The sequence below is a fragment of the Castor canadensis genome, chromosome 2 (assembly GCF_047511655.1).
Source record: "Castor canadensis chromosome 2, mCasCan1.hap1v2, whole genome shotgun sequence".
Classification (NCBI taxonomy): Eukaryota; Metazoa; Chordata; class Mammalia; order Rodentia; family Castoridae; genus Castor; species Castor canadensis.
In genome coordinates this window covers 50,813,488-50,828,386 of record NC_133387.1, presented here as the reverse complement: position 1 = coordinate 50,828,386, position 14,899 = coordinate 50,813,488, and the positions used below count along the sequence as shown (strand labels likewise).

At 36.4% G+C, this 14,899-nt stretch overlaps 1 protein-coding gene across 17 annotated transcripts in view; it reads right to left on the bottom strand.

Annotated features, from left to right (window-relative positions):
- LOC109696870 (transcription termination factor 1, mitochondrial) overlaps positions 1-14,406 on the bottom strand; it is a 307,446-nt gene extending 293,040 nt beyond the window's left edge. For 10 of the 17 annotated variants that reach the window (XR_012445153.1, XR_012445155.1, XR_012445159.1 and 7 more), the window contains exons 1-2: positions 14,191-14,339; positions 11,268-11,384 (exon numbers count right to left, since the gene is read on the bottom strand). Coding sequence is in view for 6 of the 17 variants with exons in the window: in XM_074064773.1 (XP_073920874.1) it covers positions 6,761-7,924; positions 9,914-9,946 (1,197 nt within the window). In the remaining 11 variants the exon portion in view is untranslated. The other 7 variants (XM_074064773.1, XM_074064771.1, XM_074064772.1 and 4 more) reach the window with 7 other exon arrangements.
- Positions 14,407-14,899: the final 493 nt, after the last annotated feature.

Sequence of the window (14,899 nt, the reverse complement as noted above, 5' to 3'; positions counted from 1 at the left end):
GGGAGGGTTTCACACACATGTACAGTGTATTTTAAGCAATTCTACCGCTCTATTATATTCCCTTAACCCCTCTCTCTCAACCTTCTCTTTGAGAAACAATATTTGGTGGCTTTTTTTGAGGTAGGGTCTCACAAACTATTTGCCTGGGCTGGCTTCAAACCACAATCCTTCTGATTTCTGCCTCCTGAGTAGCTGGGATTACAGGTGTGAGCCCTAGAGCCCGGCTAGATGGGTTTCTTTATGATATTTCTATACATATACATGTAACAACATATTTTGATCCCCTTCACCTCCAACCCAGGACTCTCTCCATTTCCCTTGCCCCTCTCTTTGAACCCCTCCCCTGCAGTGCCCCTTTTGCACTCAAGTCCTATTATATTTGTTATTGTTATTTTTAGATTCCACATATGAGCATGTGATATTTGTTTTTATGAGTTTGGCTTATTTCACTCAATATGATGATCTGCAGTTCCATCCATTTTCCTGCAAATTACATAATTTCATTCTTCATTTGCAGCTAAGTAATACTACATAACGTATTTATAGCATATTTTCTTTATCCATTCATTAGTTGTTGGACTAATTTTGTTAATTAAGATAATTCAGTTAATATTTAGGGTGTAACATGACAAGCAGGGCTCCCTTAGCTACAAGAAAGCAAAAAGAAAGGAATGCCTCCACTTAGGGTCCCTGCATCTTGCTTTTCTTAGAAAAGGAGCTGTGTGTGGCTGCTGAAAGAATAAACCTAGTCAGTTCACTAATTAAACACACCAGTACTCTTCACACAAGGCATGGGTCCTCATGATAGCCTACAATTTCTTGTTGCAGAAATGTTGAAATGTAACTTTATCTGCACTCCTGGAATAATAAAAACAAAGCAAGGTGCAACTGCTTCCTTGATAAATACTAGCCTGCTGGTCTCTGTCAAGTGCCAGGAAGCCCTCTAGAACGAAAAAATGGTGGTATTAGACCCAGTGTCTAATTCATGACATGGCCTTGCTTGAATATAGGTTGTTAAAGGTAAGGAAAAAGCAGAGGCTAAAGTGGACTTGTGACTGCTCCATTTTAAAAATAAATTTGGCAAAATGGGGTGGCACACACCTCTAATCCCAGTTCTGAAGAGGTGGAAGCAAGAGGATGGCAAATTCCAGGTCCATCTGGGCTACACAGTAGCCCAGTTTTTTGTCTCAAAGAACAAATAAACAACAAAAAACATTTAAAAATAAGTTTGTCCTAGTGTACGAATATGAATCTTATCAATATTTCCTCTAGATGACTTCCCAGGTTTCTCAGTACCTTTTCTGAAAAAAGGCACTGATTTTTTATATGGATATAGAAATATAAATAGATTGGTTTAAGAGAGTGGAAGATCTAGAGACAGACACAAACAAACATGGAGAATTTACTATTAAATAATGATGATATTTTAAATCAATGTTGAATGGATGAATTGTTCAACTTTACTGAGGTATAACTGAACTATACTACACTATACACATTTAAAACATATAATTTGATCCATTTTTACACACATATACATTCACAAAACCATCATAATCAAGGTGGTAAGACTCCTGTGCTCCTGTGTATTCCTTCCCCATCCAGTAACACTTTAGTGAGCATTTTCTATACAGATTATACTCTTTGTCTTCTTTCATTCCACGTATTTTGAGACTCACCTATGTTGCTGCATGTATCAAAATGCATTAACTAGGAGAGCGCTTTATACTAGTATTTACCAAAAACGTGCAAGTCAAAAGCTCTATGTAAGCCTTAACAACTCTCCATTGTTGTCAAGGAACTATCCTGAACAAGATACCAGGCCCAAACAATTTGACAGACAAGTGCAGCCAAACTTTAAAGAACTGGATAACTTCCAGTTTTCAAATAGACCCAAAGCACAGGGGAGAAATAGTAACCTCCCAAATTTACTTGACAAAATGGCAACCTCTCTATTTCCTAAAATACAAAGAACCTACCCAAAAAAACCTTTCATAATTAAAGGAGGAGGCTGTGTAGACCCATCCCCTTTATGAACCCTAAGAGAAAGTCCTAAGTAAAATATCAGTAATGTAAATACAGCATAGATTTCATTTCAGCAAAACAAAGGATGACATGAAAAATAAATCCATTGATGTCATTCATTAAAAGATTTCAAAAGATGATTTTTAAAAGGATTTTCTCAAAAATCATCAGTCATCCATTCATCCCTGGTTTAAATAAACAAACCTCTGTGAACTAAGAATAAAGGATGTTTCTTCAACTTCATATAAATAGATTAGCTGAGATTTTGTTTCTTTGTATTGTTCAAGTGTTTTTACAATGATTTGATTATCAGAGAGTAAATTCCTTTCCATTGTAAAATTTCAAAAAAAGACTTACAATCATGGTGGGCAAAAAATGAAGGTATCTTCACAGGTGGTGAAGGGGGCACTGGATATTCAAAATGGAGACAGAACTGTCATAACATCATACTAAATTTTTATAATTAACACAAAGTAATTCATGTAAAAAACTCATTAATTTTACACAATATTGCTATTAGGGAAAAACAAATTCCAAATATGATCTGATTAATAGTGACAGTGAGTGAGTTACCTGAGTGTGTCGTCTACCTCTGTACAAACTCCACTCAGAAATTAATCAAAAGGCTTAAAATCCCAGCCAAGAATGTTTTAAATCATAACCAAAAAAATCTATAGGCATTTTGGTTTTTTTCTTTTTATTTAACTAATCTCTGTGAATTAAAAAAGGAAAAAAGTGTGAAAGCAAAAGGGTCAGCCATCTTGAAAAGAACAGAAGTAGAGTATCATTTGGGGGAGTAACAGAAATATGAAAATGAGCAAGAAAATACAAACGTCATGTACAAATGACGTTTACCTGTCTATGACATTACAGTACCCAACTCCTCAAAATGGATCCCATCACAGCTTAATCCTATACCAGGTTCCTGAGGCAATAGGATATAAACTGAGGAGTAACTGTAAACAGTCTTAGTACAGAAGAATGCTGGCCAGTTTAGAACATCTGTATCCTAATTCATCTGGTAGCCAAATTGACCCAGGACCTTGTCCCTCAAGAAATGATTCCTGGATAATTGTGATACATACAATTCATCTCCTTCTTCTCAAGGTTGGGCAGTTGGTCTTCTGTAATGATCTCTCCCCATCTAATAACACAGTCCTGATATCCTACACAATGCCAAGCTTTTCCTAGACTTTGAAACAAAGGACCATCATTGAAGTTTGTGACTAGGATTCTGCCACCAAGAGATTCTCACCTATATCTCCACTAGATCTGGGCATAAAGTGTAAGAACTTACAGACTAACAAGGAAGGAGTCAATGGATGGATATTTTACATAAAAGCTATTTTGCTGAATCATTAACCACAGACCATGTGCCTACTCCAGCATTAGAAGTTATATTATTTAAAGAGCAAAATGACTTGTTTAGTAACTCAGAAAGCCCTTTTATACATTTACTCATTTTTTATTCCTACCTGATAACTTTTTTTCTCTTTAATCTTTGGTATTATCCCAATCTTGCAGTTATTTAAAAGTTCTCAAATATATACCAACAACTTGGAATGCCAAATGGTCTCCATTTTTAAAACATGAAGTCTTGCAGATCCATGTAACATTTAGAGAACAGCAAAATACAATATTCTTACCACTTATGTTTTTCTGGAGTAAACTTTTAATTTATAAAGTATACTGAGTGAAATACAGTAGTAGGTTTAACACTATGGAATACTAAATAATGCAGATGAGATGTTCAAAATATTACTAAAATTGACTTACTCTGCTCAATGGTGAGACTAACTAGAGAAATTAGTTTATCCCAACTGTAGAATTTCATGTAACCATTAAAAACCATGTAACAAGTGAGTTGTTAAATGATTCTGTAATTAAATACTAAAGAATGCTTAATATATTCAGGATCTATTAGGTTAAGGAAAGCAATTTATAAAATACATAGTCCAACCTCAACAAATGTATGTCACACTTACTCAGATTAAATCCACATATGGATATATTCTACAAAACACAACAGGAATAGTCACCAAAATGGTTTCTCTGGAAGATTATCAAATTTTTCTTCATTTTGTTATTTATTTTTCCTTTTCCACCCATTAAAAATATAATTTTCATTTCACTTCAACAAAAAAAAATTACTTAAAACTTTTATAATTCAGAGCCAGGCACCAGAGGCTCTCACCTGTAATCCTAACTATAGGAGGCTGAGATCAGGAGGATCATGGTTACGGGCCAGCCTAGGCAAAAAGTTTGAGAGACGCCATCTTCAAAATAACCAGACCAAAATGAACTGGAGGTGTGGCTCAAGTGTAGAGCACCTGCATTGCAAATGCTAAAGCCCTGAGTTCAAAACCCAGTCCCACCAAAAAAAAAAAAAAAGAGAGAAAAAAATTTCTAATTAATTCAGTTTTTAAAGAACTGACTCACTATGAATTAGACTCATATTTGATGGTATGACATGTTAACCTTGCCTGATAGATATTATCTATTCGTTTCTCCCCCAAAGTTGCCTCTCTTCCAGCCCCAAACAGCCAAGCAATGATCAATGCGGTATTGTATTCTGTCTATCCTACATTCTCCTTGAGTACTTAGTACTATTGTTGCAATACCACTTCTGTCAGCTAAAGTATAATCTTTATGATCTGCTGATGCTAAAGGAGAAACTTTTGTCTCCTCTGCCCACCTTCCTCAAGTTCCATATAAGATTCCAAAGCAAGGCCTTAGAAAATGCTCTTACATGATTCAGAAAATTTAAGGAACTAATACCTGTGTTTCAAGCCATAACAATAAAATATATTCTCAATAATAACTGTATCCATACAATAGCATATTGTTTGACAATAAAAAGGAATGATGTTATGTGCTACATGGAAGAACCTTGAAAACATATGCTAAGTGAAAGAGGTCAGTCACAAAATCACATATCCTATGATTTAATTCATATGAAATGTCTAGAATAAGCAAATTGATAAAGATGGAAAGATTAGTTTTTGCCTAGAGCTACAGGGATAAGAGGGAAATAATAGGGATTTGCTGCTAATGGGTGCAGGGTTTCTTTTAGGGGGCACATATTCTAAAATTAGATTGTGGCAAAAGTTACATACCTTAAAAATATAAAAAACTGAATTATATATTTTAAAGGTGAATTGTGTGATATGTGAATTTGATATCAATAAATCTATTTTTAAATATACTACATAATTTTTCTTATACCTATCATTGGTTGACTAGTTGCTATGTGTAAGAAACCTTATAGACCCTATATAATATGATTCTTACCAACACTGCAAGGTCAAATTTTAATCTTGTATGTGAGAAAACAAGTTCAGTGAATTTAAAACATTTACAAAACTTACATAGTTAATCTGAAATGGTACTTGTATATCCCTCTAAAGAAAGATCTGTACAAAAACCATACTTTCTAAACTATGACATGCTTGTCACCAAACAGTTAACTGGAGATAATTATGAGAGTATCATTGAACATAATAAATGGCCTTAGAAAAGCAGGCATTTTGTTTCAATCAATGGTACAAATTAGTTTTTTAGAAAGATCAATGATAGCAAATAAAGTTTAAAAGGTTATGTGATTTAATTCAACATCCACACCTAGAAAATACATGCCTCTGGAAACAATTTAAAGTAATTAAGGTCATATAACTAGTTCCTTCTCTTTCAGTTTCTACCAAAGCTAGATTGTGAATATGTTCAAGATGTAGACATGACCTAATATGCCATTGTTTTAAGTCAATGCCTCTAGAAATTCCTTACTTTTTATTTACATTAGATAAATGCCAGCAAAATATAAAGGTACAGAAATGACTACCATTTCTTTAAACTACATTCATTAAGCAAAAATATTCCTTTATTTAGGCTTTACTACTTACCTTTCATATTTTATCCAAGCCTTTAGAGTGCTTTATAAACACTAACTTATTAACAATTCCAGAAAAGTACGTAGACTTTTTAAAAATGTAATTACTCTTATAAGAGGAAAAATACAGAAATGATAATACTTTGTGACTTCACCTACAATGCAACTAATCATCTATTCAGCTGCTATATTAATCTATTTGCTGCTATAACAAGTTATCACAAACTCTGTGGTTTAAAGCAACATCAATTTATTCTTAAGGTTTTATAGGTCAGAAGCTGAGTACTGGTCTCACTGCACTAACCTCAAGGTGCCAGCAGGGATGCATTCTCTTTTGTGGGCCCTACGGTAGAATCTGCTTCCTTGCCTTTTCCATTTTTTATAGTCTACCTGCACTCCTTGTCTCAAGGCCCCATTCTCCTTCAAAGTGGTCAAGTCTTCCTTTCATTTCATCCCTCTGACCTCTTCTTTTGCCTCCCTCTTCCACTTTTAAGACCCTATGATGATGTTTGGCTCACCCAAATTATTTAGGATAACCTCCCCATCTCAAGACCATTAACTTAAGCTTTTTTTTTGAAACAGGGTCTTCAGATGTAGCTGAGGCAGGCCTCTAACTCACAATTCTCCTGCCTCAGCCTCCTAAATGCTGGGATTCATATTTTCTTAATCACATCTGCAAAATCCACAGCAATGTAACTATTTTTGAGCATACCAGCTGTGAGTTTTTATGAACCTATAAAACAAAATATCCAAAGGATCATTATAAATGTATCTGTGGTTAAAAAATTTTAACCAATTTCAAAATTAAATGATATCACATTATAAGACTTTAACTCTTCTCTCACTGTCCTATACATTTAATTTTTTCAATTTAGCTTTGTATCTTTTTTGACTCCAAGATAGAAGATTTATGTTCAATGTACTCAGATTATAACCAGCATGTACCAATTCTTTAATTCGACTTTTCAAAGTACTTATGCTTGAATCCAGAATCCGAGCATTTTTAATTATTTGTGAAATACTAATTTTTCCCTCTATGAGACAGTCTATTTTATCATTAAACTTTTTCTCTGCCAAGAAGATCACATCTGGATAGCTTAAAACAAATGTCTGTACTTCTTTGTCAGTACATCCAAGAGAAAACAGCTTCTCTTTTATATTTGTGTAGTTTCTTTTGACATAGTCATTGGAAAGGTCTAAGATTCCAGCTCCTGGACCACATATCAGAAGGAGCAGCTTTCCATTGTTCAAGTTGAAAGTGGACTGTAAAAATTCAATGTTAGTTTTCACCCGCTTGGTACTCTGGATTAAGATAAAAGGGTTTTTATAAATTATCTTCCTGATAAAATCTGTAGGATCACTGTGACCCAAGGACACACAGATTTCCCGCAATAATTCAACCATCTGTTTATTCAAATCAAGACTATTGGAGAAGGTCCGAGGAGCATTAGTCAACAGTCGACAAAGGCACTTATGGGTCAATCCAACTGAGTGTAGGAACTTTATATTATTCTCTAAGTTTTGGTTGTTATTGGACCGAAAAAAGGATTCAGGAGAGCGTTCCAAAATATTTACAATTTCAAGGTCTGATGTTATAATCTTTCTCCATAGATCCCACCGTTTTGAAAGACTTTCAGAAGTACGTGTTATGGCTCGTGGATATCTTGATATGATGCTAGCAATCACTTCTTTGCTAGCTCCTTTTGATAGAAGGAACACCTGCAGTTCCTGCTCATTAGTAACCATCCTATTAAAAACGCCAGGCTGTCGTTTCTTTGCCCTGTCAATATCAACTCCCATAGTAAGTAAGTTGTTCAGTAGGTCCTCATTTTCCAAAGCTTTGTTGTCTGCATTAATACATTTTGCACCAAAAGGCCTAAATGAAACCAATTTGAGGAGGATTTCTGCTGAATGTTGGATTATACAACATCTTGAACCAAAAAGAAAGTTACTTCTCATATTCCAGAGGTTTCTTGATGCCATAATGGTTCTGTAGCCAAATCTTTTTGAGTGCTGTGTAAAATAACACATATATTATACAAATACCTATGTTAAATGACTAAATGACAGTATTATAATCCTATAAACATTACAATCCTTTCTATAATAACTGCATATCAGCTTTCTTGGAGCAATGTTAACAATACAGATGCCAGTCTCAATCCCGACCTCATTGCTTATGTTAGCCATCTGTGGACCCAGGACTACTGCTACTTTTAACATAAAGAAAAGTAGGATGGTACCATCACTGCCCCAGAACTTTTCCTGTTTTTATCCTGCACTTTTTATTTCCTTGTCTGCCTTGACTAACTAAAATCAGTTGTTCCTCTCCATCTCTCTTTGTCCTCCTGGTTTCCAAGTCAAGGCTTCTTCCTAATAAATGACAGGTTCACTACTGCCTTGTCTTCCAGCTTCCAAGATGTTTGCCCACAGGTACTAGACTTCTTTGCTTTTGGCCTCCTGGTTCTCAACCTCTAAATCTAGCCTTGAAAAACAACACCTCAGACTATCAAATTTCCATCTTAAATATAGTTTACTGGATTTGTGGTACACTTTAAATCCACGCTAGCATTATAGCCTTAATTCTTAGCTTACCTAGACCTCTGCCTAACACCTCCCAATTCCAATCTCCCTCTCACTGTTTTCCCTATCATCCCCTTGACTGTAATGCAACAATTCTAAATGAATTTCATCTTCAAAATAATATAGTTGGAGGGGCTAGGGTATTACACAGCTGTAGAGCACATGTTTAGCATGCATGAGGCCCTGGGTTCAATCCCCAACACAAAGGAGGAAGGGAGGCAGCGGGGGAGGGACAGCCAGAGGGAGAAAGGAAAACATAGAAAAGTTATATTGGGACATTTAATCCCCATAGTCCCTAACAGGATCACACTATGTTGCTCAGGCTGGCCTCGAACTTCTGCCTCAAATGGTCCTCCTATCTCAGTATCCCAAGTAGATGGAACTACAGCCACATGTCACCATGCCTAGCTTTACATCAACATTAACCTGATACTTCTGCCAGTCTTTTCTACCCCATCACCATAGTACACAAAACTAATCCAAGGCTGTCTGCACCTATTGCATGACACTTAAAAATTCCAGTTTCTAGCAAACTTCAATAACTCATTTGAAGAGTTATCAATAACTCTAAACAGATCATTTAGAAATGGGATAAAAGATGTATGATTATAATCATATGTCCCTACTAAAATGAGCATCTCCACTTATAGGAAATATTTTATGAGGAAAGCAATAAAAAAACAGTTCTTCAGTTATTCAACTAAGCTACTTGTGATTGGAATCATACAAAACATATATTTTTTTTTTTTTAGTGCCCCCCCATTAGTGTGACCTGTTTTTCATTCTTGTCCTTCGTTGTTAGGTGTGTTTGTTGTTCAGTGGGATTTTTGCCTTGGTATTATGTCTGTACACGCATTGTGCTTTTTTTTTTTTTTTTCATTTTTCTTTTATTATTCATATGTGCATACAAGGCTTGGTTCATTTCTCCCCCCTGCCCCCACCCCCTCCCTTACCACCCACTCCACCCCCTCCCGCTCCCCCCCCCTCAATACCCAGCAGAAACTATTTTGCCCTTATCTCTAATTTTGTTGTAGAGAGAGTATAACCAATAATAGGAAGGAACAAGGGGTTTTGCTGGTTGAGATAAGGATAGCTATACAGGGCATTGACTCACATTGATTTCCTGTGTGTGGGTGTTACCTTCTAGGTTAATTCTTTTTGATCTAACCTTTTCTCTAGTTCCTGGTCCCTTTTCCTATTGGCCTCAGTTGCTTTAAGGTATCTGCTTTAGTTTCTCTGCATTAAGGGCAACAAATGCTAGCTAGTTTTTTAGGTGTCTTACCTATCCTCACCCCTCCCTTGTGTGCTCTCGCTTTTATCATGTGCTCATAGTCCAATCCCCTTGTTGTGTTTGCCCTTGATCTAATGTCCACATTTGAGGGAGAACATACGATTTTTGGTCTTTTGGGCCAGGCTAACCTCACTCAGAATGATGTTCTCCAGTTCATCCATTTACCAGCGAATGATAACATTTCGTTCTTCATGGCTGCATAGAATTCCATTGTGTATAGATACCACATTTTCTTAATCCATTCGTCTGTGCTGGGGCATCTTGGCTGTTTCCATAACTTGGCTATTGTGAATAGTGCTGCAATAAACATGGGTGTGTAAGTGCCTTTGCAGTGACCTGTGTCGCATTCCTTTGGGTATATCCCCAAGAGTGGTATTGCTGGATCATATGGCAGATCTATGTTTAGATTTTTAAGAAGCCTCCAAATTTTTTTCCAGAGTGGTTGTACTAGTTTGCATTCCCACCAGCAGTGTATAAGAGTTCCTTTTTCTCCACATCCTTGCCAACACCTGTTAGTGGTGGTGCTTCTAATAATGGCTATTCTAACAGGGGTGATGTGGAATCTTAGTGTGATTTTAATTTGCATTTTCTTTATGGCTAGAGATAGTGAGCATTTTTTCATGTGTTTTTTAGCCATCTGAATTTCTTCTTTTGAGAAAGTTCAGTTTAGTTCACTTGCCCATTTCTTTATTGGTTCATTAATTTTGGGCGAGTTTAGTTTGTTGAGTTCCCTATATATTCTGGTTATCAATCCTTTGTCTGATGTGTAGCTGGCAAATATTTTCTCCTACTTTGTGGGTGGTCTCTTCAGTTTAGAGACCATTTCTTTTGTTGAGCAAAAGCTTTTAAGTTCTATGAAGTCCCATTTATCTATGCTATGTCTTAGTTGCTGAGCTGCTGGGGTTCCATTGAGAAAGTTCTTGCCTATACCTATTAGTTTCAAAGCATTTCCTACTCTTTCCTGTACCAACTTTAGAGTTTAGGGTCTGATATTAAGGTCCTTGATCCATTTTGAGTTAATACAGGCATAGGGACAAAACATATTTTTAATTGTACTCTTTTTCAGAATATATAGCTGTGAAAACTTCAATTCTTAATTTCTAATTACTTACAATGGGTTCTTACTTAGAATAGGCATGTCCCTTTTCTCTGTCTCCTAATTAAACATAAAATAGAAAACAGAGATAGATGGTTCCAATCCACCAGTAACATTTGGGTTACATAGTATGCATTTGCCTCATATAGTCTACAGATTCTCAAGGAACTGGGGAAAGATTCTAAAAGTGCAGAATCAAGTAGCCTTCAAATTCAAATGCAAGGCACTCAGAAAGCAAACAACTAAAGCAAAACCACATTTTAGATTGATCCACACTCTACTCAGTTTACTATTCTTCACTTCTTTACACCACATACTACTCTGTAACTACATACTCTTCCAAACATACATGAATTTAGAAACTTAAAAATAACAAAACACTGTACCTTGCACAGCTCAACAGCCAGTCTCTTCCAGATGCTCAAGGGTGACCTCTACTGGACAATGGGCAGAACATCAGCTGTAGATTAGACCAGGCCTTTATAAGAGGGGTGCAAGATGATCTAATAGGATGTAGGAGGAAAAAAATAGTACAAATCTCAATTTATACTTGTCTTAATCTTTGAACATTTCCACTTTTTACACGTTTTATAACATACGCACAATGTATTATAAGACATGTATATAATCAATCACTATATATAGGATATATATTCATGAACATTTTTAATGATGGTATGTGCAATCAAAAAAATTTGAAGATTACTACTCTATACAATGTACTCTCTTGAGATTATTAGCGCAGGGCTAAACAAGCTACAAAACATTCAACAGAAATTCTACAAATGGCAAACCAAAAATAAGTGAAAAGATATACCAAGATTAACAAAGGTTTCTCCTGCATCTGTCACACGTAGATTTTATGTCTAACTTACACTTCACACAAATATGGCCCACATGAATTAATGTGCCCCCAAACCTAACTGAGCATCTTTCTCTATCCCCCCAAACTAGCCCTCCTCTGATTAGCATCATATGACTGTCCTAAGAGTCACTTATCAAAATCTAAGTGAGTTTTCCTTTCTTCCTCAGCTTTTAGCAGAAAAATTAAATTTCAAAAATATCAATGTTCTACTTTAACCTGCAGTCACCAAAACAGATTCAGATTCTTCAGCATCTCTGGAATCCAGTCTCTCCCCTCTATTACTCTAATGCAATTGAAGTATTCACATTCCCTTACCAGCCTGACCCAACTGCCTAACTTGCTTCTCTTAATACGTCACTCAAAACTGCCACCATACTCATACTCGATACTTGCACAACAAACGTGATTATATCCTTCATTCTCTGATTAAAGACCTTCTGTAGCTCTCTCCCAGAAAGAAAAATTTTCAGACTGACATTCATATACTATGTAGTTGTAACTACTTTTCCAGTTAGCTCTTCTATTCTTTTCCATTAACCACATCACTACCTGGCCTCTCAAACCTCTGGTCCTCAGCCAGGTAGAATGGTGCACCTCTGTAATACCAGCACTTCAGAGAGAGAGGCTGGAGGATCACAAACTCAAAGCTAGCCTAGGCTAAGTAGAAAGACACAGTCTCAAAATTATAAATAAATAATAATCTTCTGGTCCTGAACATCTCTGCACACTCTAGTCCCACTGCCTTTGTTTAAGCTCTCCTTTCTTTCAGAAAGACCCATCTTCTTGATGCCTGTCTATAGTACAAGGTATAATACAAGTGCAATTGTCCTTCAAATGTCCTAAAATGCTTGCTGCTGAAGTGAATCATTTGTTTTACAATAATTTACTAGCAAGGAATCTAAAACTAAGTATACTGTTTATACAAGAAAAAAAGCTAAAAATGGCAAATGAAATTTAATCTTGAGTATAATACTTAAAGATTGACCCCAAAAATGGTATGTCATCCTAGCTAAACCTAAAATCAACAGGAGCTAACAATATTGACAGTGAGCATATGAGGGAACAGGAAACTCTCAAATACTATTATTGGAAGGAAATCTGGCACCATCTATCAGAATTTTAAGTCTTCACATCCTTTAACCTAGCTTTTCTACTTCTTGGAGATTACCCAAAGGAAATATAAGGACAAAGATACATTTATTTTGATAAAGTATGACTATCATAACATTACTTGCTATAACAAAAAAGAACCCCAAGTGGCCGCCACAAACTGTGAAAAACCTATGCAGACATTTTAAAAAACTAAGGCATATCTAATGCAATTTTAAAATCTTCAAAATACTCTTAAGTGGCAAACTGCATTAATGCAGTTTATGAGTAGGATAAAAGCACATATATTTTTAAAGTGGGATATATAGAGAGGAGGGAAGGTGAAATAATACTTATTTCTGAAAGATTAATGGAGGCTCTGTACTATTTTTGAAATATTTTTATTTAATGTTATTTTGCAATCAAACAAAAATGTGAACAAATTAAATTGGTCTACGTGTGCAGTAAGCAATGGAAAATATTTTGCTTTTTTTTTTCAGTTCCTAGCAGAAAAGTCAAATTTCAAAAATATCACAAATGTTTTAACAGCTGATTTCCATTCAAAATACTCCTATAACTTCTCACAAAGTGAATAAACAGCTAACGCAAGAATCACTTCAACTTCTTCAACCTACAAACACTACATAATTAACTTAATCTACCTCTCAAACTTTTTTTAATTTCTTTTATTCATATGTGCACACAACGTTTGGGTCATTTTCCCCCCTTCCCTCCGTCCCCTCTCTCTCCCCTCCTACTCCCTCGCTACCAGGCAGAAACTATTTTGCCCTCATCTCTTATTTTGTTGAAGAGAGAGTATAAGCAATAACAGGAAGGACCAAGGGTTTTTGCTAGTTGAGATAAGGATCAAACTAATTTTCTTAAATTAACCTAAGCTATTGACTTAAGATATTTCACAAACACACTGTAAATCTCTGTAAATTGTGAGGTCTAAGGAATGAGAGGATTTATTTTCCCCTATGCTCCACAATTGGACTGGCAAGGGCTTTTAAAGGAAATGGCTCACCATTGACCCTAAGGTACCACACTCCAGCTTGTCTTTTGACACAGAAAGTTAAGTATGGAAATCTTTACAGCAATGCATTTCTTAAAGAGGGCTATGCATCCCTTCAGAAAAGGTGAAAAACAGCTGTTTCTAGAAATACCATTCCCCTACCAAAGGAGAGGGGGAGGGTAAACGTCAGGAATTCATAATAGAGAATAAAAAGATAGGCTCGTTCTGTCCCTCTTCTTTCTCCACAGGCAACGCTACAACGGGCTGCACTGTGCAGCAGAGCTGTGCAGACCTGCTTGTTTGATTTTTTTTTTAAATGCGCTATGTAGCCCAGGCTGACCTCGAACTCACAATCTCGCCTCCGTGTCCCAAGTGGTAGAATTACAGCCGTGAACCACCACGCCCGGTGTAAACTCTCTTTAAAGAAAAAAAACAAAAAACAGCAGAGCCGCAGCAAACCCCCAACCTCATCTCCACCCGGTACACTATACCTACACATGTGGTAGACTGCTTTTACTTCCGCCCCTAGTCTCTAAGCGGAAGTGACGAAAGTAACTTCCGCCCTCCGGCAGGGCGCAGAGGTAACGTCATCGGCCCTGCGCCTCGAGGCGGCAGTGCCTCCGTGCTTACCAGTCCGCGCGCGGAGCCCAGCAGAGGGCGGCACGAGACCGCAGTGAATGCTGGGATTTGCGGGCGGTGTTGGAGCTCGAGGCAGGACCGGCTTCTCCATCGCCGCTGTGGTGCCGCGTTTTGTGCCAATGAACCTCACTCTTCCCCTTAGATTATTCCCTAGATTTGTTGTCACTTTATATCGAACTAATTTTCTGTTTTATATTTGAGGAATTAAAATAATCAGTTCACTTACTGCAGTAAGTAAAACTACTTACTGCAGTTTCTCCAGGTAAAAAATAATACTGAAAGATTAGAAATGGTTTGTGTGCATTTCCAAAATCACTTTCTGCGTGGAAGTAGCTCCCGAGTCCGAGTTAACGTTTACTGTTATTTGTAAGTGTATGAATTTATGTGTGCCAAATGCCTTACAACCAGAA